Genomic DNA, 20,225 nt, shown 5'->3' on the forward strand with positions numbered 1-20,225 from the left:
ATTATTTCTGTAAGTATTTATGTACACTTCTAGACTATGGGTCTTTGAGGGTATGGACTATGTTTTATTTATCATTGTAGCTCCACAATGCCTCACATATAGGAAATACTTATTAAATTTGTGTTGAATACATAAGTAACTATACTTATATTCTTTCCTTCATTAGCTGTATTATACCAACATTTTCTGCCCCCTCCTTCCTTTTTTGTTCTTTAAATTTTCCCTTCTTCCCAGTTTCTTTTTATTTTTATGCCTCTCCCTTTCCAATCCCATCCCTCCATACCTTTGTTTCTTATTAAATTCCTTCTCCTCTTCTGCTCTTATGGAGGTTTGCTCTATTAGCCAGGTTTTGAGGCTGGGTTTAGCAAATTATGAGAGTAATGGCATTCTATCCCATGTCAATTAAAAAGAAGATTTGTGCCCTAGGCTACCAATTTCACAAAAGTCTGTGACCAGGGAAACGGATGTGGCTCAACCAATTGGGCTCCTGTCTACCATATAGGAGGTCCAGGGTTTGATGCCCAGGGCATCCTGGTGAGGGCAAGCTGGTCCATGCGGTGAGTGGCGCACACGGGGTGCCGGCCCACGCAGGAATGTCACCCCTCACGGGATTGCTGGCTGACATGGAGAGCTGGCACAGCAAGATGACATATCAAGAGACAGAGAGGAGAGAAAAGAAGAAGATGTAGCAGAACAGGGAGCTGAGGTGGTACAAGAGGGTAATCACCTTTCTCCCACTCTGGAAGGTCCCAGGATCAGTTCTCAGAGCCTCCTAATGAGAATACAAGCAGACATAGAAGAACACACAGCAAATGGACACAGAGAACAGACAATGGGGGGAGTGGGGAGGGGGGGAGAAATAAATAAAATAAATCTTAAAAAAAAAAAATCTATGACCAGAGATTGAGTTCAACTTCCCGATCTTTTGGTGTTGTATCCTAGATTTTCCTGTGGTGTCTCTACCTTTGAGTCCTTTAAGTCCATCTGCACCCTACATAAACTAGCACCAGAATCCCTTTAAGTATGGAAGACTAAAACCCCTCTCGCCCCCAAAAAATGAGTTTGGTGTCTCTCAAAGCTTATGGTATATCATCACTCTGTGAATGAATGTAAAAATGAATATGAAAAAGTCCAATCTGTTGACTTGTCTCTAGCTTATTGTACTCACCGAAAAAGTAACCAAGCCATGGACTCAAAATATATCAAAGTCTACATCATGTCCCAAAGTCACCTGGTCTAGCTATCAAAGCTCCAAGGCAATATCTGTCAAATACAGTTGACACTAGGGTTGATTCCTAATATAGCCACTTATGTCCCTAAAATATTAAAGGGAATTGTGTAGAGAAAGAATGGAAAATCTGGTGGAATTTGAAGGATAGATACCCAGGCTGAGTATTTTACTAAATGAGTATGACTGAATGGCAGGAGAGCTACAGATTTACTCACATTTTCTCAGAACTACTGCTTAGTTAGTATTCTTTATTTCAGGAGTCCATTTTTTGCTGTATGAAGTGGAAGGGTCTGACAGGAAGAGGATTAAACTACCTTTATTACACTTTCACTTCACACAAGGCCTCTCCATACAGTCTGCACAATTGAGTCTATTTCTGGTGACTACTAATCCTTCCCTTTTCTGCCCTTTTCTGCAATGCAGGGATTTCCCTTTGCAGTGGTAAACATGCTTCCATAGAATAGGTCAGGATGAGTGTTGTAGGCCCTGTATAAAATGGAGATATGAATAGTACTTTGTTCATAGAATTGTTATGAGGATTAAGTGAGCTAATACATATGTAAGCACTAAGAAAAATATGTAGCATGAGTTAGTGCTCTATAAATTGAAGCTATTGTAACATTGTTTTCGTAACAGGGTGATTTTTATGGCCCAATTTTAAGATAAACATGGTTATTACCTACCATCAGTGAAATACAGGTGACTTTGATTAGAGGATTAGGCATGCCTTCAGAATGTGTCAGACACTTCCCTACCTATCCTTTGTAAGCAAAGACCTTTGTACTCAGCCAGCTAAGATAGGACAAAGTTCCAGAAATTCTATCAAACCCTTGGGTCTCCTGCAAAATTCACATCAGAGTCTTAACACTAGACTTTTCAGTGCTTCTGTCTTTCTGTTACTCCCTGTGCCTTTGACTTCTACTCTTCCTACCTCTCTGCTTTCTGTTTTCTAACTGTATCTATTCCTTCCTTTTTTTTTTTTTAATTTATTTCCTCTCTTAGTTATGCATTCAACTCATTCTTCTCACTACTAATTCTCAACCTAGCCACTGTTGCCAGTTCCCTGTGTTTGTGATTGGTTCATTGGTCTCTAGCTAAAACAGTCATGCTGCATAGTCAGACATGAATTAAAGAAATTTAATATGATTTTTTTTCTTTCTCCCAGTTTCGAGTATTTACAGCCCCCTTCCATAAGGTAGGCTTTGCTGATTTCTGGCTGGCTGATCAGCTCAACAGCCTGGCAGTGATATTGATGGACCTGGAATATATGATCTGCTTCTACAGTTTTGAGCTCAAATGGGATGAAAGTGGGGGCCTGTTGCCAGATGATTCAGAAGGTAGGTTAAGAATATGTATCCATATTACTATCAGTGTAAACCAAGAAATATTGAATATTATAACTGAGAAAATGAAGGTCATGGTGAGAATTCATAATATTATAAACTTAATGTATTTGGCACTCCTTTAGCAATCTCTTTATCTGATATAATTTGGCTCTTAAATTACGTGTTATAAATTTAGCCATGCATTTGCCAGGAGATTTATAATTTACCCTTAAGAATCCTGAGACTCAAAGTAAAAAAAATAATGTTCTAATATATTGGTAGTTGTATCACAAATGCTTTAGTACCAAATGTGGTTGTTTTTTTTTCTGGCTCTTTTTCCCAATCTTAGCTCATGCCAGGAGTTCAAGTTATTAAGGGATTTTTTTGGTGATGATAAAGATCTAATTTAGACAGATTATGTAACATCTGACTAACAAAGGTTGATGAAGCCAGTGACTACACATTTTTATTGATTGCCAGCGAATCACAGTATACTACATCCCTAGAATTCTAAGACATTATTTGGAGGTGGGGAAAAAACACATTCTTTGGGAAAAAAAAGCACAAGAGCATGAACAACCTGTAGTGGGTATATTATATTGTAGTGGCTTAGAGTTCATGAAATTGACTAGCGTCACCAGAGATCTTTGTAGGTTTTTCAGGTATTTCAAACTACAGAGCCAGCCAGTTTTTTTCCTTTTGATTAGTTAGAAATTTTCCCATACTATTCACATACTCCAAGATAAATGGAAATATAAGGGCAAATTTTCACATTCTTACCACCTATATATTTTGCCTTCTCTCCTGGATTTATCTACCTCTAAAAAGTTTGAGAATATAATAGTTGAAGAAAGTGAATCAGAAACCAAGGCTCCTTGTTTTTATGGGCTTGCTAGTGGTTACATTATGTGGCTAAGTAATGTGTACAGTTATTTTTTTTATCATTGTAATTATTTCTTTGAAATCTTCACAGAGCCAAAAATTTGCCACAAATATTCATATGGTGTGCGGGCCATTGTTCAGTGCATTCCTGCTTGGCTTCGCTTCATCCAGTGCCTGCGCCGATACCGAGACACAAAAAGGGCCTTTCCTCATTTAGTTAATGCTGGCAAATACTCCACAACTTTCTTCATGGTGACCTTTGCAGCTCTTTATAGCACCCACAAAGGTATTCTATGAATTTGTTTTTTACCCTGGTTACTTTTTCATTTGTGATGTTTTGTTTTGTTAATCACTGTAATTGCAGTCTCTTTAGTTACACCAGTTCCTTATGTTTTGTCTGTTTTTTACTGTGGTAATATATATACAACATAAAGTTTTCCGTTCTAACCACTTTCAAGTATAGTTTGGTGGTGGTAATGTATGCTAACATCACCAACATTCATTACCAAAATTTTTCTATCACCCCAAACAAAATCTGTACCTATAAGCATTAACTTCCATTTCCCACCCACACCCATGCCCCTGGTAACCTGTTTGTTCTTGAACACAATTTTAGTCTCACGGCAATATTTACTAACAAATACCAATTGTAAAGAAGCAGAGTCACCAGAATGGGAAGGATTTTGTGATAATGTTTGAAATCCTGAATTATATTTAATGGGCTCTATTTATGGAGTTTTCATTTGTTCTTTTCGTTTGTTTTTATTTTTGTTTTTCCGGTTTCCTTGCTCTTTGAGGTTGGGAAATGGTAGGTGAAAAAGAGCCCCCCTGGCAATCATGTATATTTTTAATCCCTTTCTCTCCAAGTAGTAAGGAATGTTTCCAGCCCATTTAACTGCAAATCGAGTTCTCTGATCCCTCTAGTTTCTTATCTCCATGGCAACCAGTTATTACTAGAGGCTGCTCTTCTGTTAGGAGGGGGAAAAAAGCTTTTAGGTTCGGAACCACATGCACTCACTTCTTTTTAATTTTTAACCTTTTTCTAAGAACTGTCAATCAGATCTTGCTTCCTTTTATTAAAATGCATACGTTCTTTGTCTATTTAAACCAGCATCAGCCCACACCTTAGAGGCTATACTTTCCCATCTGTAAGTGGGAAAGAAATGTTACTAATAGAAATTAATAAAGCTATTTAAAAATAAAAATACTTTGGTGAAATTTTTTGTGAATTTATTTTTTGAAAAAGGCTGTTTTAAGGAGATTTAGCTAATGCTGGAAAACTGCTACTTAAGTGTATCTGATGGTCATGAAAGGTTAGGGCATTGTTTCAATAGGCCTTGAAATTTGTTCAAGCAGAACAGGTTATATAATATACTTCTACTTTTTGCAGTAGATTCAGCTGTTAGAATAGAATTGATAAATGTAGTCAATAATTTTACCACTCTGTAGGCACTCTTGTTAAATGCTATAATTTAACTAAGTATCTCAGTGAAAGAAACATCCTCAGAGTCTTCATAATTTTACCTCTTGCTAAAAAATGCTGTCATTTAGCCCAGGCATGCGTCATGATGCAGAATGTTGTTACTAGAGAATTTACAAAATTCTGAGATGAGGGTGGAATAAGTTATGTTGTTGCAATGTCTCTCAGTTTTTTCACAACTTTTGAGTTCTGTGCCCCCCAAAAATGTGTAATACTCTCTCATCAATAATTATTTGTAGTGATCTACCAAGTATTCTTTGTGGAAAGCAACAAATTAGAGAAAGGATTTTTTAACCAGTCAGTTGAGTCATTTTCTTTCTCAATTTCTGGGTAGTATACCAAAAACGCCTGAGTCTAACCGATCTTATGTTTGTTAATTTTAGAGGTTTCTTGTTAATTTCAGTATAAGTTTGCCAATATGGTTTTTGTTTTATTTTGTTTTGTGTTTTATGAAATGCCTTTTATCTTTTCACATTTTATAAATGTAATTTTGACAGACTTTTGAGGCTGCACATTAAAGTTACCTAATTTATGGAGAATAACTGCAATATGCCTTAACTGGGAAACCAAGCAGCCAAATCAGCCAATTCAAAAAAAGTTTTAACTTCAAATTAACATGTTTATATACATTGCTTTGTAAACATCTCACTTCTGAATTCTAAGTTGCATGGGTTGGTAGGTGGGTGGATGGGTGGATGGATAGATTGATAGATAGAGGAGTGAGCATGCATTCACCAAGTGTTTATTGAGAATACTCTATGCACCAAGCCTGTGCTAGGCACTAGGGATATAGCACAATTATAATTGCTGCACTTGAAATGTATAATCTAGGGGAGCAGTTGTAGCTCAGTGGTTGAGCACTTGCTTCCCATATGCTAAGTCCTGGGTTCAAGTCCTGGTACCTCCTAAAAATATATATTATGATCTAGTAGGGGAAATAGACAAGCAAAAAGAGAAATATGACAGAATAGTCCACACAAGTCTCTAACCCAACCTTATAGGCCTTAGTGTGGGAGGTCTAGAGAATACTTCCCAGAGGTAGTATCTAAGCTATATCTTTACCATCTTTATTAAGTAAGTTAAGGATCATTCCCATTATACCATATGTGTCTTGGTCTTCCCCAAGGCAAATGGTGGAAGTGATAACTTTTTCCCTTGCTGTTCATCTTCAGCCTGTGGCTCTTTCCTTCAGAGAAAGCCATCTCTTTAAAGTGGAGCAGATGTGGCTCAAGCAATTGAGGACCCTCCTCCTACATGGGAGGTCCCAGTTTGGTTTCAGTGCCTCCTAAAGAAAACAAACAACAAGCAAAAGACAGCAAGCAAAAGATAGTGCGCAAAAGACAATGAACAAAAGACAAAAATCAAGCAGCCAGTGGATGTGGCTTAAGCAGTTGAGCATCAGCCTCACATGGGAAATCTGGGGTTCAGTTAAAGGACAGACAACAGGCAAAACAGACAAGGGAGCCATGGTGGTGGGGAGGTGGACATTAAAAAAATTAAGTGGAGATAACAGTGCCTATTCAGTTTACAGATTTGTGGTAAGGATTACATAAAATATTGTATATGAAATCACCTTATAAACTCTAAAATGCTACATAAATAAAATTATAATTAAATTCAGTTAAATCCCCTTAGCTGGTATATATATGCTTTCTGTTAGGTCAAGTCTTATTTAGAGAAACCCTTGTGATTGCCTTGGGGGAAGGGGACAAATTCTGCTTTGGGCAAATATCAGTTAGGAATGTGTATGGCTTTTTTGCCCAAGTAGCACAATTGTTTTCTTGTTGAACACAATTTAAGTGCCCAGTCCTTAAAAAAAAAAAATTGGCATTTTAGAGGTTATATATCTTCATCATATTCCTAAAATTCAAAATACTTTTTAGAGTTGCTACTTAGGAAATATTTATGTATTATGACTAGAAATTGTTACCAATAAGCTTTAAAGGAGAGGGAAAAATTAGAAAGACAACTCAAAGGGACCATTGGCTGAAAATTTGACATTTGAGTGATGATCAAAAGTGGAATTTGATTTCTATTGTTTTCTTGGACAATATTCCAAGAGAAAATGCATCAGAAAATGTAGATTTTATAGAGTCCTAGAGCCAGAAGAATAAATTAAATATGACTAATCAAGTAGATAATTTTCTATTAAATGTAGTGTGCTGTTGCAAAGGATACAGTTTATGGAGGTGGAGAGAGTAAAAAAATATGGTGTGATGACCTTGAACAGACTCAGGATTCTTAGTCTTTTCGGAGACCTTGCCTGCAGTAGTTACCATAGTAACAGCATTATTGGGACATTTGCAAGATTATTTCAAAGGTTATGTCTCATGTTATTTATGCTACATGATTTGTAAGAATGAAGGTATAACAGTTAACTGCACTGAGAATCAGTTTTTAGACGGTGAGAGAGGGGGTTTAGGTCGTGCACTTTAGAGAATTAAGTGTGATATAGTGCAGACAGCCCTCACCTGTGTGTTAAGAAGGAACCACATTATAAACATTTCAGTATAGTTTATTTTTCACCATTGATTTTAGCAACCAAGGAATTTAGCTGGTAGCCAATCTCCATATTTTAAGAATTCATATTTCATTGCAAGGCTAAATTTGAAGCCAACTCCTACAGGTTTTTTGTTGGAATGGGGATTGGAGTAGGCGGGAATGTTTTAAATGGTTTGTTGTTTATCCTTGAAGTTTCTTGGCTTTGGTCAGGAAAAGCCTGTGGGAGGTACAATAATAGAAAAAGCCATTATGTTGTTATTTCTAACCCATTGATGGGGGAGGGTATTAAATTTTGTGGCTTTTATTTATAGTTTCTTCTAAAATATTCTTAAATTCTTTGTAGATTTAGCTCTTTCTAGTTTTCTAAATATATAAAGAAAAAACACTTTTAAAAATACATCCTATTTTACATTAGATTTCTTTGCTAGCATTTACTACTAGTCTCAAAGATACTTGGGGAACAACACACAGTGAATGGACACAAGGGAGCAGACGAGGGGGTGTGGGGAGAAATAAATAAAAATAAATCTTTAAAAAAAAATACTTGGGAAAAAGATATTCTCTGCTTTCTTAAAAGCTGAGTTCATTGATGTTTGTTTGTTTGGCTGTTTTTCAGTGCCCAGATCCCCTCTAGAGTCTTCTTGTTTAATATTCTCTGAGGGGTACCGTGCCCCCTAATGAGGATTCCTCGGCAGTAGCTCATTGCTTCAATTCAAATAGTCATTTCATTGTTTTAAGTTGAGTACACATAGTTCTGAAGTGCTTCCTGTCTGGGATCTGGGTAGTCTGTTACCTCTTTCCACCTTGAATAATAGATTGTTTTGCTAGAATTTCCAAATTTTAATCTTACTATAATATAGTGAAAACACTAATTGTTTTTTAATTCTCCAGGGAAATTTTTCAAAAGCTCATTTGGATAAATGCTTTCATTCTTGGCTTACTATTAAAAGTAGCTGAAATCTTTAACCTTTTGAAAGCTTGATATATTCTGATGTAATTTCTCTAGCACTAAATAATGTAGAAGAGAAATTCATTATTTTAGTATTTGTATTAGTCAGACAAAGGGGTGCTAAGGCAAAGTACCAGAAATCTTTTGGTGTTTTTTTGTGGTAAAAGCGTACAGCTACAGAGCCCTAAAGAGTTCAATTGAAGGCTGCTTTCTCACCAAAGTCAGTTGCCAAATGTTGGAGTAAGATGGAGGGCATCTCTGCCTGGTCTTTCCTTTCTTCTTAAGGCTTCATGTTCCCATCTTCTTCCTGTCTCAGCTGTAGGCTGGCATAGGGCTTATTTCTTTCCAGGCCTTATCAGCTGCTCAGCTGCTCTGTTATCTTCAGCTGCAAACTATCAGGCAAATGGCTTATCTCTCCCCAGGCCTCCATGATCAAACATGACAGAGCTATTTCCTCTTCCATATCTACGGTGCTCTTTCTCTTACTGTATCTTCTTCTGTGTGTGTTAGTTTACGCTGGCCCACCAAGGGGGAGGAATCTTAACCCTGAGTCACACCTTACTGACCTTGTCAAATCAAAGCCCTAATTGTAACAGGTTATTAATCAAGACATGTCAGCTGAATCTAATGCATTCAAAGGGTATCACACCCAGAGAAACAAACCAGTTTACAAACATAATCTCTCATTTGGAGATTCATATATAATTTCAAGCTGCCACAGTATTCATCATTTGACAATATTGGTTTAAATCCTGCTGGGTTTATAAGACTGAATGTGAGATATTGTTTGCTTCAGATTATTAATTTAACTTTAATTCAGCACATCTTTCTTGAGTGGCCTCTATCTACATGGCAATGTGGTTATTTTAAATAGTTTGTAATTATTGCATTAACAATCCCATTTCTCTTCTTTACTAGAGACTATGTCCATTGCTTTAAAAAAAAGCTTTACCAAACAACACATGTGCTCATACCTTTATGACATTTTGATTGTCTTTTTGCTAATGCCCTTTGTTTTTTTAATTTCTCTTAGAACTGATGTAATTTGTTAGCATTTCTACACATGTAAGTTGTGTTGCTTTTGAAATATACATGCACAAAAGTTCAATGTTTAATACAGTCAGTACTGGAAAGTGGATTTGGCTCAACTGATAGAGCATTCGCCTACCACATGGGAGGTTCAGGGTTCAGACCCAGGGCCTTCTGACCTGTGTGGTGAGCTGGCCCACACACAGTGCTGATGCACGCAAGAAGCCCCGTTCCACGCAGGGGTGAGCCTCATATAGAGGAGCCACACGCGCAAGGAATGTGCCCTGCAAGGAGAGCCGCCCTGCGTGAAAAAAGCGCAGTCTGCCCAGAAGTGGCGCTGCACACTCGGAGAGCTGATGCAGCAAGATGACGCAACAAAAGAGACACAGATTCCCAGTGCCGCTGACAAGAATGCAAGCAGGCACAGAAAAACACACAATGAATGGGCACAAAGAGTAGACAACAGGGAGAGGGGGGAGAGAAATAATAAATAATAAATCTTTTTGAAAATAAATAAATACAGTCAGTACTATTTTATTGCTTGAAGTTCGGAGAGGATCTATGATGTTTAAAAGATGCAAAGTAGAAAATTATTTATGAAATCTACTTATGGAACAGTTCATATAATTAGAAACTTAAAGACAATTACTTGAAAATAAAATTTAATTTTTCATTTTAATTTATATATAATTTTGCATAATGTTATTGGTGAAAACCAAGGAAAGCTAGTATTTAGATATTTTCAGCAAAAGGAAAAGAAAGAGGGAAAAATGAACAGGCAAAATAAAATATACTATGAGGGCTTTAGTTCCTGCTGAGTATATGGCACTCCAGGAAGCATAAGTAATAGATTATATCTGAATCTCTTTTCTTCAGAATTTTATAGTCTAATACAGTTAAGTGTACTGATCTGTTACTGCTATATAAATCACCCCAAAACTCAGTAGCTTAAGTGGAGGTGGCTCAAACAATTGAGCTTCCATCTACCATATGGGAGGTCCAGGGTTTTATTCCTGGGGCCTCCTGGTAAAGGCAAGCTGGCCCATGCAGATGACACAACAGAAAGACACAGAGGAGAGACAATAAGAGACACAGCAGAACAGGGAGCTGAAGTGGCCAAGAGATTGAGCACCTCTCTCACTCCAGAAGTTCCCAGGATCAGTTCCCGGGCTGTCTAAAGAGAAGACAAGCAGACACAGAAGAATGCACAGCGAATGGACACAGAGAGCAGACGGGAGATGACAAATCTTTTTAAAAAAATAATAATTTATTCTTATTAGTCTGTAGGTCAGCCAGGATTCACTGAACTAGGTTGGGTGTGGCTGGGTGGCATTGCTTCTGGCTGATGTTCTGGCTGTGCTTGGCTCCTCACTGCATGTCTGTTTCATGTGTGTTCATTTTGGGGTCTAGGCTGAGGGGGCAGTGGTTACCCCAGGGAATCTCTTTCCATGCCACTAGCAGAAAAATTACTATTGCACAAACATTTTAAGCCTGTGTTTGCTTCATTTCTGCTAAGCTTCCACTGGCCAAAGTAAGTCGTATGGCCACACCCAGGGGAAGTCTAGTCTTCCTGCTCTGCCTGAAGTCAAGCAAGTCACTAAGCCCTATATCAAAGGGGCAATGAAGCCTACTCATCTCATGGAAGCAGAGTTCAGGGGAAAGGGAGTGAATATTTTTTCATTGTAATCTATGATCTACTATAAGAAGAAATAACAATTTAAACTTTGTGGTTTTTTAAATTGGCAAAGGACATATTCAGATAATTTTGCAGAAGAAATAATGTGAAAATTTTTCAACTTCACTAATAGTTAAAGAAATGCAATTTAAAATAGTACTTAAAAAATGATGCTTATGCTGGCAAGGATATGAAGAGATAAAAACTCATTCTGTTGATTTTTTTTTTTTTAACTGGAAATAATAAATACTCAATAGTAGGACAATAGTTAAATTATAGTAATGGTACAGCAACTGGAATATTATATTGTGGCTCGTGAAAAGTAATGCAAAGCACCTACAAATAGTAGATGAAGAATAATGATATTATTAAAAACTACAATTTATTGAATACTTCTATGTGCCAGCCACTATTTTAAGCATTTAACATGTATTAACTCATTTAATCCATACAGCAACCCTGTGAGGTAAGCATTTAATCCCTCCTTTACATGTGAGAAAGTTGAGTACAGAGATTAAATTAACTTGCCCAAAGTCATACAGTTAGGAACTGGAGGAACGTAGGTTATAAATCTGAATACAGACAATATAGCTCCAAAATCAAGTAGCAAATAGGTGACAGCTAGAATTCACACCCAGGTCTTGTGATTATTTTCACTTTACAGGGAAGCGGACTTGGCCCAGTGGTTAGGGCGTCCGTCTACCACATGGGAGGTCCTGGGTTCAAACCCCAGGCCCCCTTGACCCGTGTGGAGCTGGCCAATGTGCAGTGCTGATGCGCGCAAGGATGCCCTGCCACGCAGGGGTGTCGCCCACGTAGGGGAGCCCCATGCGCAAGGAGTGCACCCAGCAAGGAGAGCCACCCAGTGCGAAAGAAAGTGCAGCCTGCCCAGGAATGGTGCCGCATACACGGAGAGCTGACAAAAGATGACGCAACAAAAAGAAACACAGATTCCCGTGCCACTGACAACAACAGAAGCGGACAAAGAAGATGACACAGCCAAATAAACACAGAGAACAGACACCTGGGGTGGTGGGGGGAGAGAAATAAATAAATAAATCTTTAAAAAAAAATTTTTTTTCACTTTACCAGACTACCTTCTATGTACATTGGCTGCTCTGAACTTGTCCCTGTGGTAAAAAGTTAAACACATAGTAAATAAAAACAGAATGCTCAGGCAGGGTAGTGTGATATCCATACAAGTGCCAAATAAATTCATGTTTGGGAAAGCACATATGTTGGGGGAGAAAATTCAAACTGTACTTTAAAGGGGATAGGCCTGCTCTCTGATCCTTTGGTCCTAATGGCCACATTCATGGAAAATCAAACGTACTACCAGGAAATTGAATTGCACTCTTATGTTAGTAAGAACAGTATGGTGTCAGCCAAATATGAAAATAAGTTCTTTCTGCCAGAAAATTGAAAGTCATTCTTGAGTTAGAAACAAAAACTCATGTGATGGGAGAATGGTTGAAATGATTAATTTGCTTAGAGTTATACTCTTTTTTAGTATTGTATTCTTTTTTAGTAATGTATTCAAAATTCACTTTTTAAGAAAGATAGGTTTTAAACTAAAAATATCCAATTTGAGAGAAAAAGTGTCAAGTGAAGCTTTCTATAAAAAGGCATTATGGTCTTAGACTATTTAACTCTGAGATTAAGAATTGTTTCAGATGGCTTTTTTAGATGTGATGTGTTATACTGGTATCGAATATTGGCAGGCTGTGTGGAAAATGCTGGAAGAGATTTTGGCTTTCCTGCTCTTTCTCTCTATGCTTGTCTCCATATTATATGTATTCTTGCTCCCTTCTTTCAGGTCTCTTAACTAACCATAATGTGGAATATATATTGTTATTATTATATTTCTACATTGCACTTTTGTGTTGTGTTTCTTATTCAACTCTAATTACTATATAGTCTGCCAATCATTGAAGAGAATATTTTGTTATTGATGAGCCAGAAATTTAAAGATCTATACAAATAGTAAATTGAGTACAAATATAATTTAATAGGTAAATTATCTTCTTGATTACATTCATTATATCTACTTCATTCAACAGAGCACTTACAAAATACCTCTAACTATCAAGGACTGTGCTAGATGCTAAGCATACATAGATGAGCACATTTTATCTTGCCTTTTAAGATGTCCTCTTAGAGCTCACAGTTTAGTAAGGGAGACAGACAAATTACAATAGAACATGAAAAATATAATAATACTGTATTGTCAGTATTCTGTATAAGGTACTGAGGTGACTCAGAGGGAATGGTAAACTCTGAGGGTTTTAAGGAACAGCCAATTTTTTTAAGGTTTTATTTTGAGATAATTGTAGGTTCACATGCAGTTTTTTTTTTTTTAAGATTTATTTATTTATTCCCCCCTTTCCCCCCCATCCAGGTTGTCTGTTTTCTGTGTCTATTTGCTGCATCTTTCTTCTTTGTCTGCTTCTGTTGTTGTCAGCAGCACGGGAATCTGTGTTTCTTTTTGTTGCGTCATCTTGTTGTGTCAGCTTTCCGTGTGGGCGGCGCCATTCCTGGGCAGGCTGCACATTCTTTTGCGCTGGGCGGCTCTCCTTGCTGGGTGCACTCCTTGCACATGGGGTTCTCCTACGCAGGGGACACCCCTGCGTGGCAGGGCACTCCTTGCGCACAACAGCACTGCGCATGGGCCAGTTCCACATGGGTCAAGGAGGCCCGGGGTTTGAACTGCGAACCTCCAATATGGTAGATGGTCACCTTAACCACTGGACCAAGTTCGTTTCCCCACATGCAGGTTTAATACAGAGGGAAGCGGATGTGGCTCAAGCAATTGAGCTCCCCCTACCACATGGAAGGTCCCAGGTTCAGTTCCTGGTACTTCCTGGAGAAGACGAAGAAGACAGCGAGCTGGCATGGTGAGCTCGCACAACAAGATGAAACAACAAAGGAGACACAGAGAGGAAACACAGTGAGAGAGACACCAAAGCAGGGAGTTGGAGGTAGCTCAAGCAATTGAGTGCCTCTCTCCCACATGGGAGGTCCCAGGTTCGTTTCCCAGTGCCTCCTAGAGAGAAGATGAGCAGACAGCACACAGCAAATGGACACAGAGAACAGACAGCAAGCGCAAAGAGTGGGGTGTGAGGATGGGGGAGAATAAATAAATAAAAGTTTAAATTTTTTTTAAAAATTAATAATAATAATTTACACAGTTTCTCCCCAATATAACATCCTGCAAAAGTATACTACAATATGACAAATAGGATATTGGTACTTATACAGTCAAAATACAGAATATTTCTGTCACAAGGATCCCTCATATTGCCCTTTAATATATAGCAGCTCTCTTTTCTCCTGTGTTCACCCTCTTAATCCCTAACAATCACAAATCTGTTCACCATTTCTATAATCTTGTCCTTTCACGTGTGTTATATAACTGGAATCATATAGTTATATAACTTTTTGAAATTGACGTTTTTCACTCAGGATTCTCTGGCAGTTCATCTAGAGAATGAATCAATAGCTTGTACTAATAGTTTATTCCTTTTTATTGCTACGTGTACTAAAAGTTTATTCCTTTTTATTGCTACGTAGTATTCCATGGCATGAATGTACCACAGTCTGTTTAACCATTCACCCACTAAAGTACATCTGGGTCATTTCCAGTTTTGGGGTGTTATGAATAAAGCTACTATAAACATTCATATACAGTTTTTCATGTGAACATAAATTTTTACTTCTCTGGCAACAATGTCCAGTAGTACAATTACTAAGTAATTATGGTAGTTGCATTTAGCTTTTTTAAGAAATTGCCAAAAAAAAAACACAAAAAACTGTGTGCCAGAGTGGCTATACCATTTTATGTTCATATCAGCATTGTGATCCATTTCTTTACATCTTTGTCAGCATTTGGTATTGTCACTATTTTTTATTTTTGCCATTTTGATAGGTACATAGTAATACCTTATTGTGGTTTTTTTTTTTAAGTTTTTTTTTTTTATTGACTTTGTAATAATATTACATTAAAAATATATATGTGAGGTCCCATTCAACCCCACCCCCCCACCCCCCCTCTCCCCCCCCAACAACACTCGTTCCCATCATCATGACACATCCATTGGATTTGGTAAGCACATCTTTGGGCACCTCTGCACCTCATAGACAATGGTCCACATCATGGCCCATACTCTCCTCCATTCCATCCAGTGGGCCCTGTGAGGATCCACGATGTCCGGTGATCACCCCCGAGGCGCCATCCAGGGCAGCTCCACGTCCCAAATACGCCCCCACCTCTCATCTCTTCCTGCCCTTCCCCATACCCATCATCCACCATGTCCACTTTTCCCAATCCAATGCCACCTCTTCTATGTGGACATTGGATTGGTTGTGTCCATTGCACCTCTATGTCAAGAGGAGGCTCAGATTCCACATGGATGCTGGCTGCCATCCTCCCATTTTCAGTTGTAATCACTCTAGGCTCCATGGTGTGGTGATTGTCCTTCTTCAACTCCATCTTAGCTGAGTGTGGTAAGTCCAATAAATCAGATTGTAGGTGCTGGAGTCTGTTGAGGCTCAGGACCTGGCTATCACATTATCAGTCCAGAGATTCAAATCCCCTAACTATATCTTAAACCCCAACGTTAACTGCACCTCCAGCAGATTAGTATGAAAGTCTTATGAAGGGAGATCCTATCTGAGTCCAGATTCATCACACATAAACAGCATTTCCAGAGAGGGGCCATCTGCCCTGGTAGTAAACCCCATCGGCCATGACCATAACTCTCATGGGTCTCTTTAGCCTTCATAGGAACCAATATCTGGGGGTTGTATCTGCTTTATCTGTCTCTCTGACTCTGCTCAGTTGTGCATGAGGGCAATCCTGCCAGCCTCCAGACTCTTTTTTAGAAACTCGTAGCCATATAAACTCATTTCTCCTTTCCATTTCCCCCTTACTTTAGGTCAAACAGCATTTTAAAGTCATGTTGTTTTATGTAGACATGGATATTCTGTTGATCCGCATTGAACCTTCCATATAAGGTCCTTTTCCAGTTGCATCATCAGTTGGTATTTGATAGTGGTCCCTCGTTGCCAGGGAGGCTCATCCCCGGGTGTCATGTCCCACGCTGGAGGGAAGGCATTGCATTTACATGCTGAGTTTGGCTTCGAGACTGGCCACATTTGAGTAACATGAAGGCTGACAGGAGGAAATTCCCAGGCACAATGTTGCTCTAGGCCTTGTTCTTATTTTAGGTTTATCAGCTCACAAGCATAGTCATTAGCATCAGGGGCTCACTGTTGAACCCTCACTCCCTCCCGGTCCCCGCCGCTGTACCTGGGAGACTATCGCTGCTCCCCTAGGGACCACGACAGAGCACCACTGGCCAGGAACCCAGTACCCCCCCTGCTGGGTTTTTAATTGTTGCTACTATGAGTATATCCAGTCATTACCATGCACCCTGGACATATGTTCTGTACAGCTCCCTGTCAGCCATATATCACCTGTCATTGGTATCCCATACCAGTATCCCTCCATTGCCATTGTTGTAACACTCTGTGATCCAGAACTCCCCGAAATTTGAAGCCCAATATAATGTCATGGTCCCTTACTAGGGAATGGCATATAGCGATGGGTTTAAAGGATAGATAAAGAACTTGGATAAAGTTAGATAAAGAACTTAGATAAAGAATGTTGACTTGAAAAAATTCCACATCCTATCCTTTTTTTTTTTTCCCCCCCCCCCCCAATTATTCAGCATTTCTTCGTAGGAGTCCTAGACCACAGCAATGCATATATATAATATACAGCACTCCCATACATCCACCGCAACACCTTTTTCCTTCCACAGCGATACTCTTACACCCTATTCACATCATATTTACTTAAGGTGATGTACAGAGTCTGAGATATTAGCTTTCTAACATGGTAGTATCTGTGCTTACATTATGGTGCATACTTTAGGATACACAGTTCTTTATATTTTTAGTTCTCCTATGTTTTACATTATGGTTTACATTATCAGTCTGTCGTCTCCTATATGTTATGGTGTAATATTACATGTTTTATATCCATCCTTGTGTACTCTCCAGAAACTCCTCCCTTGCCCCCCATTTACTTTGGTTCCACACATTTAACGTCCATTTTCCCTTCCACCTTGGTGCCCACAGTGACAGTCAACCTCCGTTTCCTGAGGAGCCACTTCCAGAGATAGATGGAATAGTGTTTAGGGCCTAACTTGCTCATCTGCCCCAATGCCCTGGGAGCCACCCTTTCTCTCGAGGGATAGAGTTCCCTCTATTTGGTGGCATTAGTCCTCCCCAGGATGTGGGTCCACCCCCACTCTCACTACTTGGGATTCTACCCCATGGTGTCACCCACTCTGGCAGAATGAGCATTTAGACATTCCCCAGGAGCCCGTCCTGCATCAGACCCTCCCCTCCGAGCATTCTAAACAGGTAACCCTCTTTATTATATTTTGATATTATTTTCTCGGCATTTTACTCTCCACCACCTCCTAACCCTCTCCTGTGTTCGTATGCTACCCCTCCCTCCCCCCACTTTTGGGCAACATTACCCAACCGTCCCTCCCCAGCCACCCTCAAACCCGTAAAGCCCCAACCAAAGGCAACCCCTTGCCCCCATTTTATCTCTTCTTTGTGTTCATACTTACCACCATCTCGTCTTAAGTTCCACCCCTGCAGACATCGGCTCATATCCTTCCTCCACCCTCCGATTTCCTGTAAGCCTATCGTTCAGTCTCTTGCTATCTAGGGCAGCTTGTTTATTTCATATCATTGAGGTCATGTAGTATTTGTCCTTCAATGTCTGGGTTGCTTCACTCAACATAAGGTTCTCAAGATTCATCCATGTTATCACATGTGTTTGTAGTGTGTTTGTTCTTACAGCTGAGTAGTATTCCATTGTGTGTATATACCACATTTTATTGATCCACTCATCTGTTGATGGGCATTTGGGTTGATTCCAACTTTTGGCAATAGTGAACAATGCTGCTATGAACATTGGTGTACATATATCGGTTTGTGTCCTTGTTTTCAGTTCTGCTGGGTATATACCCAGCAGTGGTATTGCTGGGTCATATGGCAAATCTATGGCTAGTTTTTTGAGAAACCGCCATACTGTCCTCCAGAATGGTTGGATCCTTCTGCATTCCCACCAGCAGTGGATGAGTGTTCCCCTTCCTTCACATCCTCTCCAGCACTTGTATTCTTCTGTTTTTTTCATAGCTGCCAATCTTATGGGTGTAAGATGGTATCTCATTGTAGTTTTGATTTGCATTTCCCTGATAGCTAGAGATTTTGAACATTTTTTCATGTGCTTTCTTGCCATTTGTATTTCTTCTTCGGAGAAGTGTCTGTTTAAGTCTTTTTCCCATTTTTTAAATGGGTTGTTTATCTTTTTATTTTCAAGATATAGGAGTTCTTTATATATGCAAGTTATAAGTTTCTTATCAGATATATGATTGCCAAATATTTTCTCCCACTGTGTGGGCTCCCTTTTTACTTTCTTGACAAACTCCTTTGAGGTGCAGAAGGCTTTAATTTTGAGGAAGTCCCATTTATCTATTAGTTCTTTTGCTGCTCGTGCTTTTGGTGAAATATTCATAAATCCATTTCCTATTACAAGGTCCTGTAGATGTTTCCCTACACTGCTTTCTAAGGTTTTTATGGTCTTGGCTCTTATATTTAGGTCTTTGATCCATCTTGAGTTGATCTTTGTATAAGGTGTGAGATGGTAATCCTCTTTCATTTTTCTACATATGGCTATCCAGTTCTCCAGACACCATTTGTTGAATAGGCCACTGTCTCCCAATTGAGAGGGTTTGGTGGCTTTATCAAATATTATGTGGCTATATATGTGAGGTTCTATATCAGAGCTTTCAATTCGATTCCATTGGTCTATGTGTCTTTCCTTATGCCAATACCATGCTGTTTTCACCACCGTAGCTTTATAGTATGTTTTGAAGTCAGGTAGTGTGATTCCTCCAATTTCGTTTTTCTTTTTCAGTATGTCTTTGGCTATTCAGGGTCTCTTTCCTTTCCAAATAAATTTCATAGTTAGTTTTTCTAGTTCCTTAAAGAAGGCTGCGTTGATTTTTATTGGGATTGCATTGAATGTGTAGATCAATTTTGGTAGGATAGACATCTTAATAATGTTCAGTCTTCCTATCCATGAACAAGGTATAGTCTTCCATTTATTTAGGTCTTCTTTGATTTCCTTGAACAATCTTGTATAATTCTTGTTGTATAAGTTCTTTACCTCTTTAGTTAAATTTATTCCTAAGTATTTGATTTTTTTATTTACTATTGTGAATGGTATTTGTTTCTTGATTTCCTCCTGATCTTGCTCATTATTGGTGTACAGAAATGCTACTGATTTTTGCGCATTGATCTTATAACCTGCGACTTTACTAAACTCACTTATGTGTTCTAGAATCTTCGTTGTAGATCTCTCAGGGTTTTCTATGTATAGGATCATGTCATCTGCAAATAATGAAATTTTGACTTCTTCCTTTCCAATTTGAATGCCTTTTATTTCTGGTTCTTGCCTCAGTGCTCGTGCAAGTACTTCTAAGACAATGTTAAATAGGAGCGGAGACAGTGGGCATCCTTGTCTTGTTCCTGAGTTTAGAGGGAAGGAGTCTAGGATTTCTCCATTGTAAACAATATTGGCTTTAGGTTTTTCATATATACTCTTTATCATGTTCAAAAAATTCCCTTGTATTCCAACCTTTTGGAGTGTTTTTATCAAGAAAGGGTGCTGTATTTTGTCAAATGCTTTTTCTGCATCAATAGATATAATCATGTGATTTTTTTCCTTCAATCTGTTTATATGGTGCATTACGTTGATTGATTTTCTTATGTTGAACCATCCTTGCATACCTGGGATGAATCCCACTTGGTCGTGGTGTATAATACGTTTAATGTATTGTTGAATACGATTAGCAAGTATTTTGTTAAGTATTTTTGCGTCTAGGTTCATCAGAGAAATTGGTCTGTAATTTTCCTTTCTTGTGATGTCTTTGTTTGGCTTTGGTACTAGGGTAATGTTGGCATCATAGAAGGAGTTGGGTAATGTTCTTTCCGTTTCGATGTTTTGGAATAGTTTCAGCAGGATTGGTGTCAGTTCTTTCCGGAATGTTTTGTAGAATTCACCTGTG

At 38.6% G+C, this 20,225-nt stretch overlaps 1 protein-coding gene across 1 annotated transcript in view; it reads left to right on the top strand.

The window, feature by feature from the left end:
- The window catches only part of XPR1 (xenotropic and polytropic retrovirus receptor 1), a 258,295-nt gene that overhangs the window by 198,268 nt on the left and 39,802 nt on the right, over positions 1–20,225 (top strand). The window contains exons 10-11 of the mRNA XM_004461856.5: positions 2,397–2,568; positions 3,530–3,724. Of these exons, the coding sequence (XP_004461913.1) occupies positions 2,397–2,568; positions 3,530–3,724 (367 nt within the window). The remainder of the gene's footprint in view (positions 1–2,396; positions 2,569–3,529; positions 3,725–20,225) is intronic.

The sequence above is a fragment of the Dasypus novemcinctus genome, chromosome 13, assembly GCF_030445035.2.
Source record: "Dasypus novemcinctus isolate mDasNov1 chromosome 13, mDasNov1.1.hap2, whole genome shotgun sequence".
NCBI classification, from domain to species: Eukaryota; Metazoa; Chordata; class Mammalia; order Cingulata; family Dasypodidae; genus Dasypus; species Dasypus novemcinctus.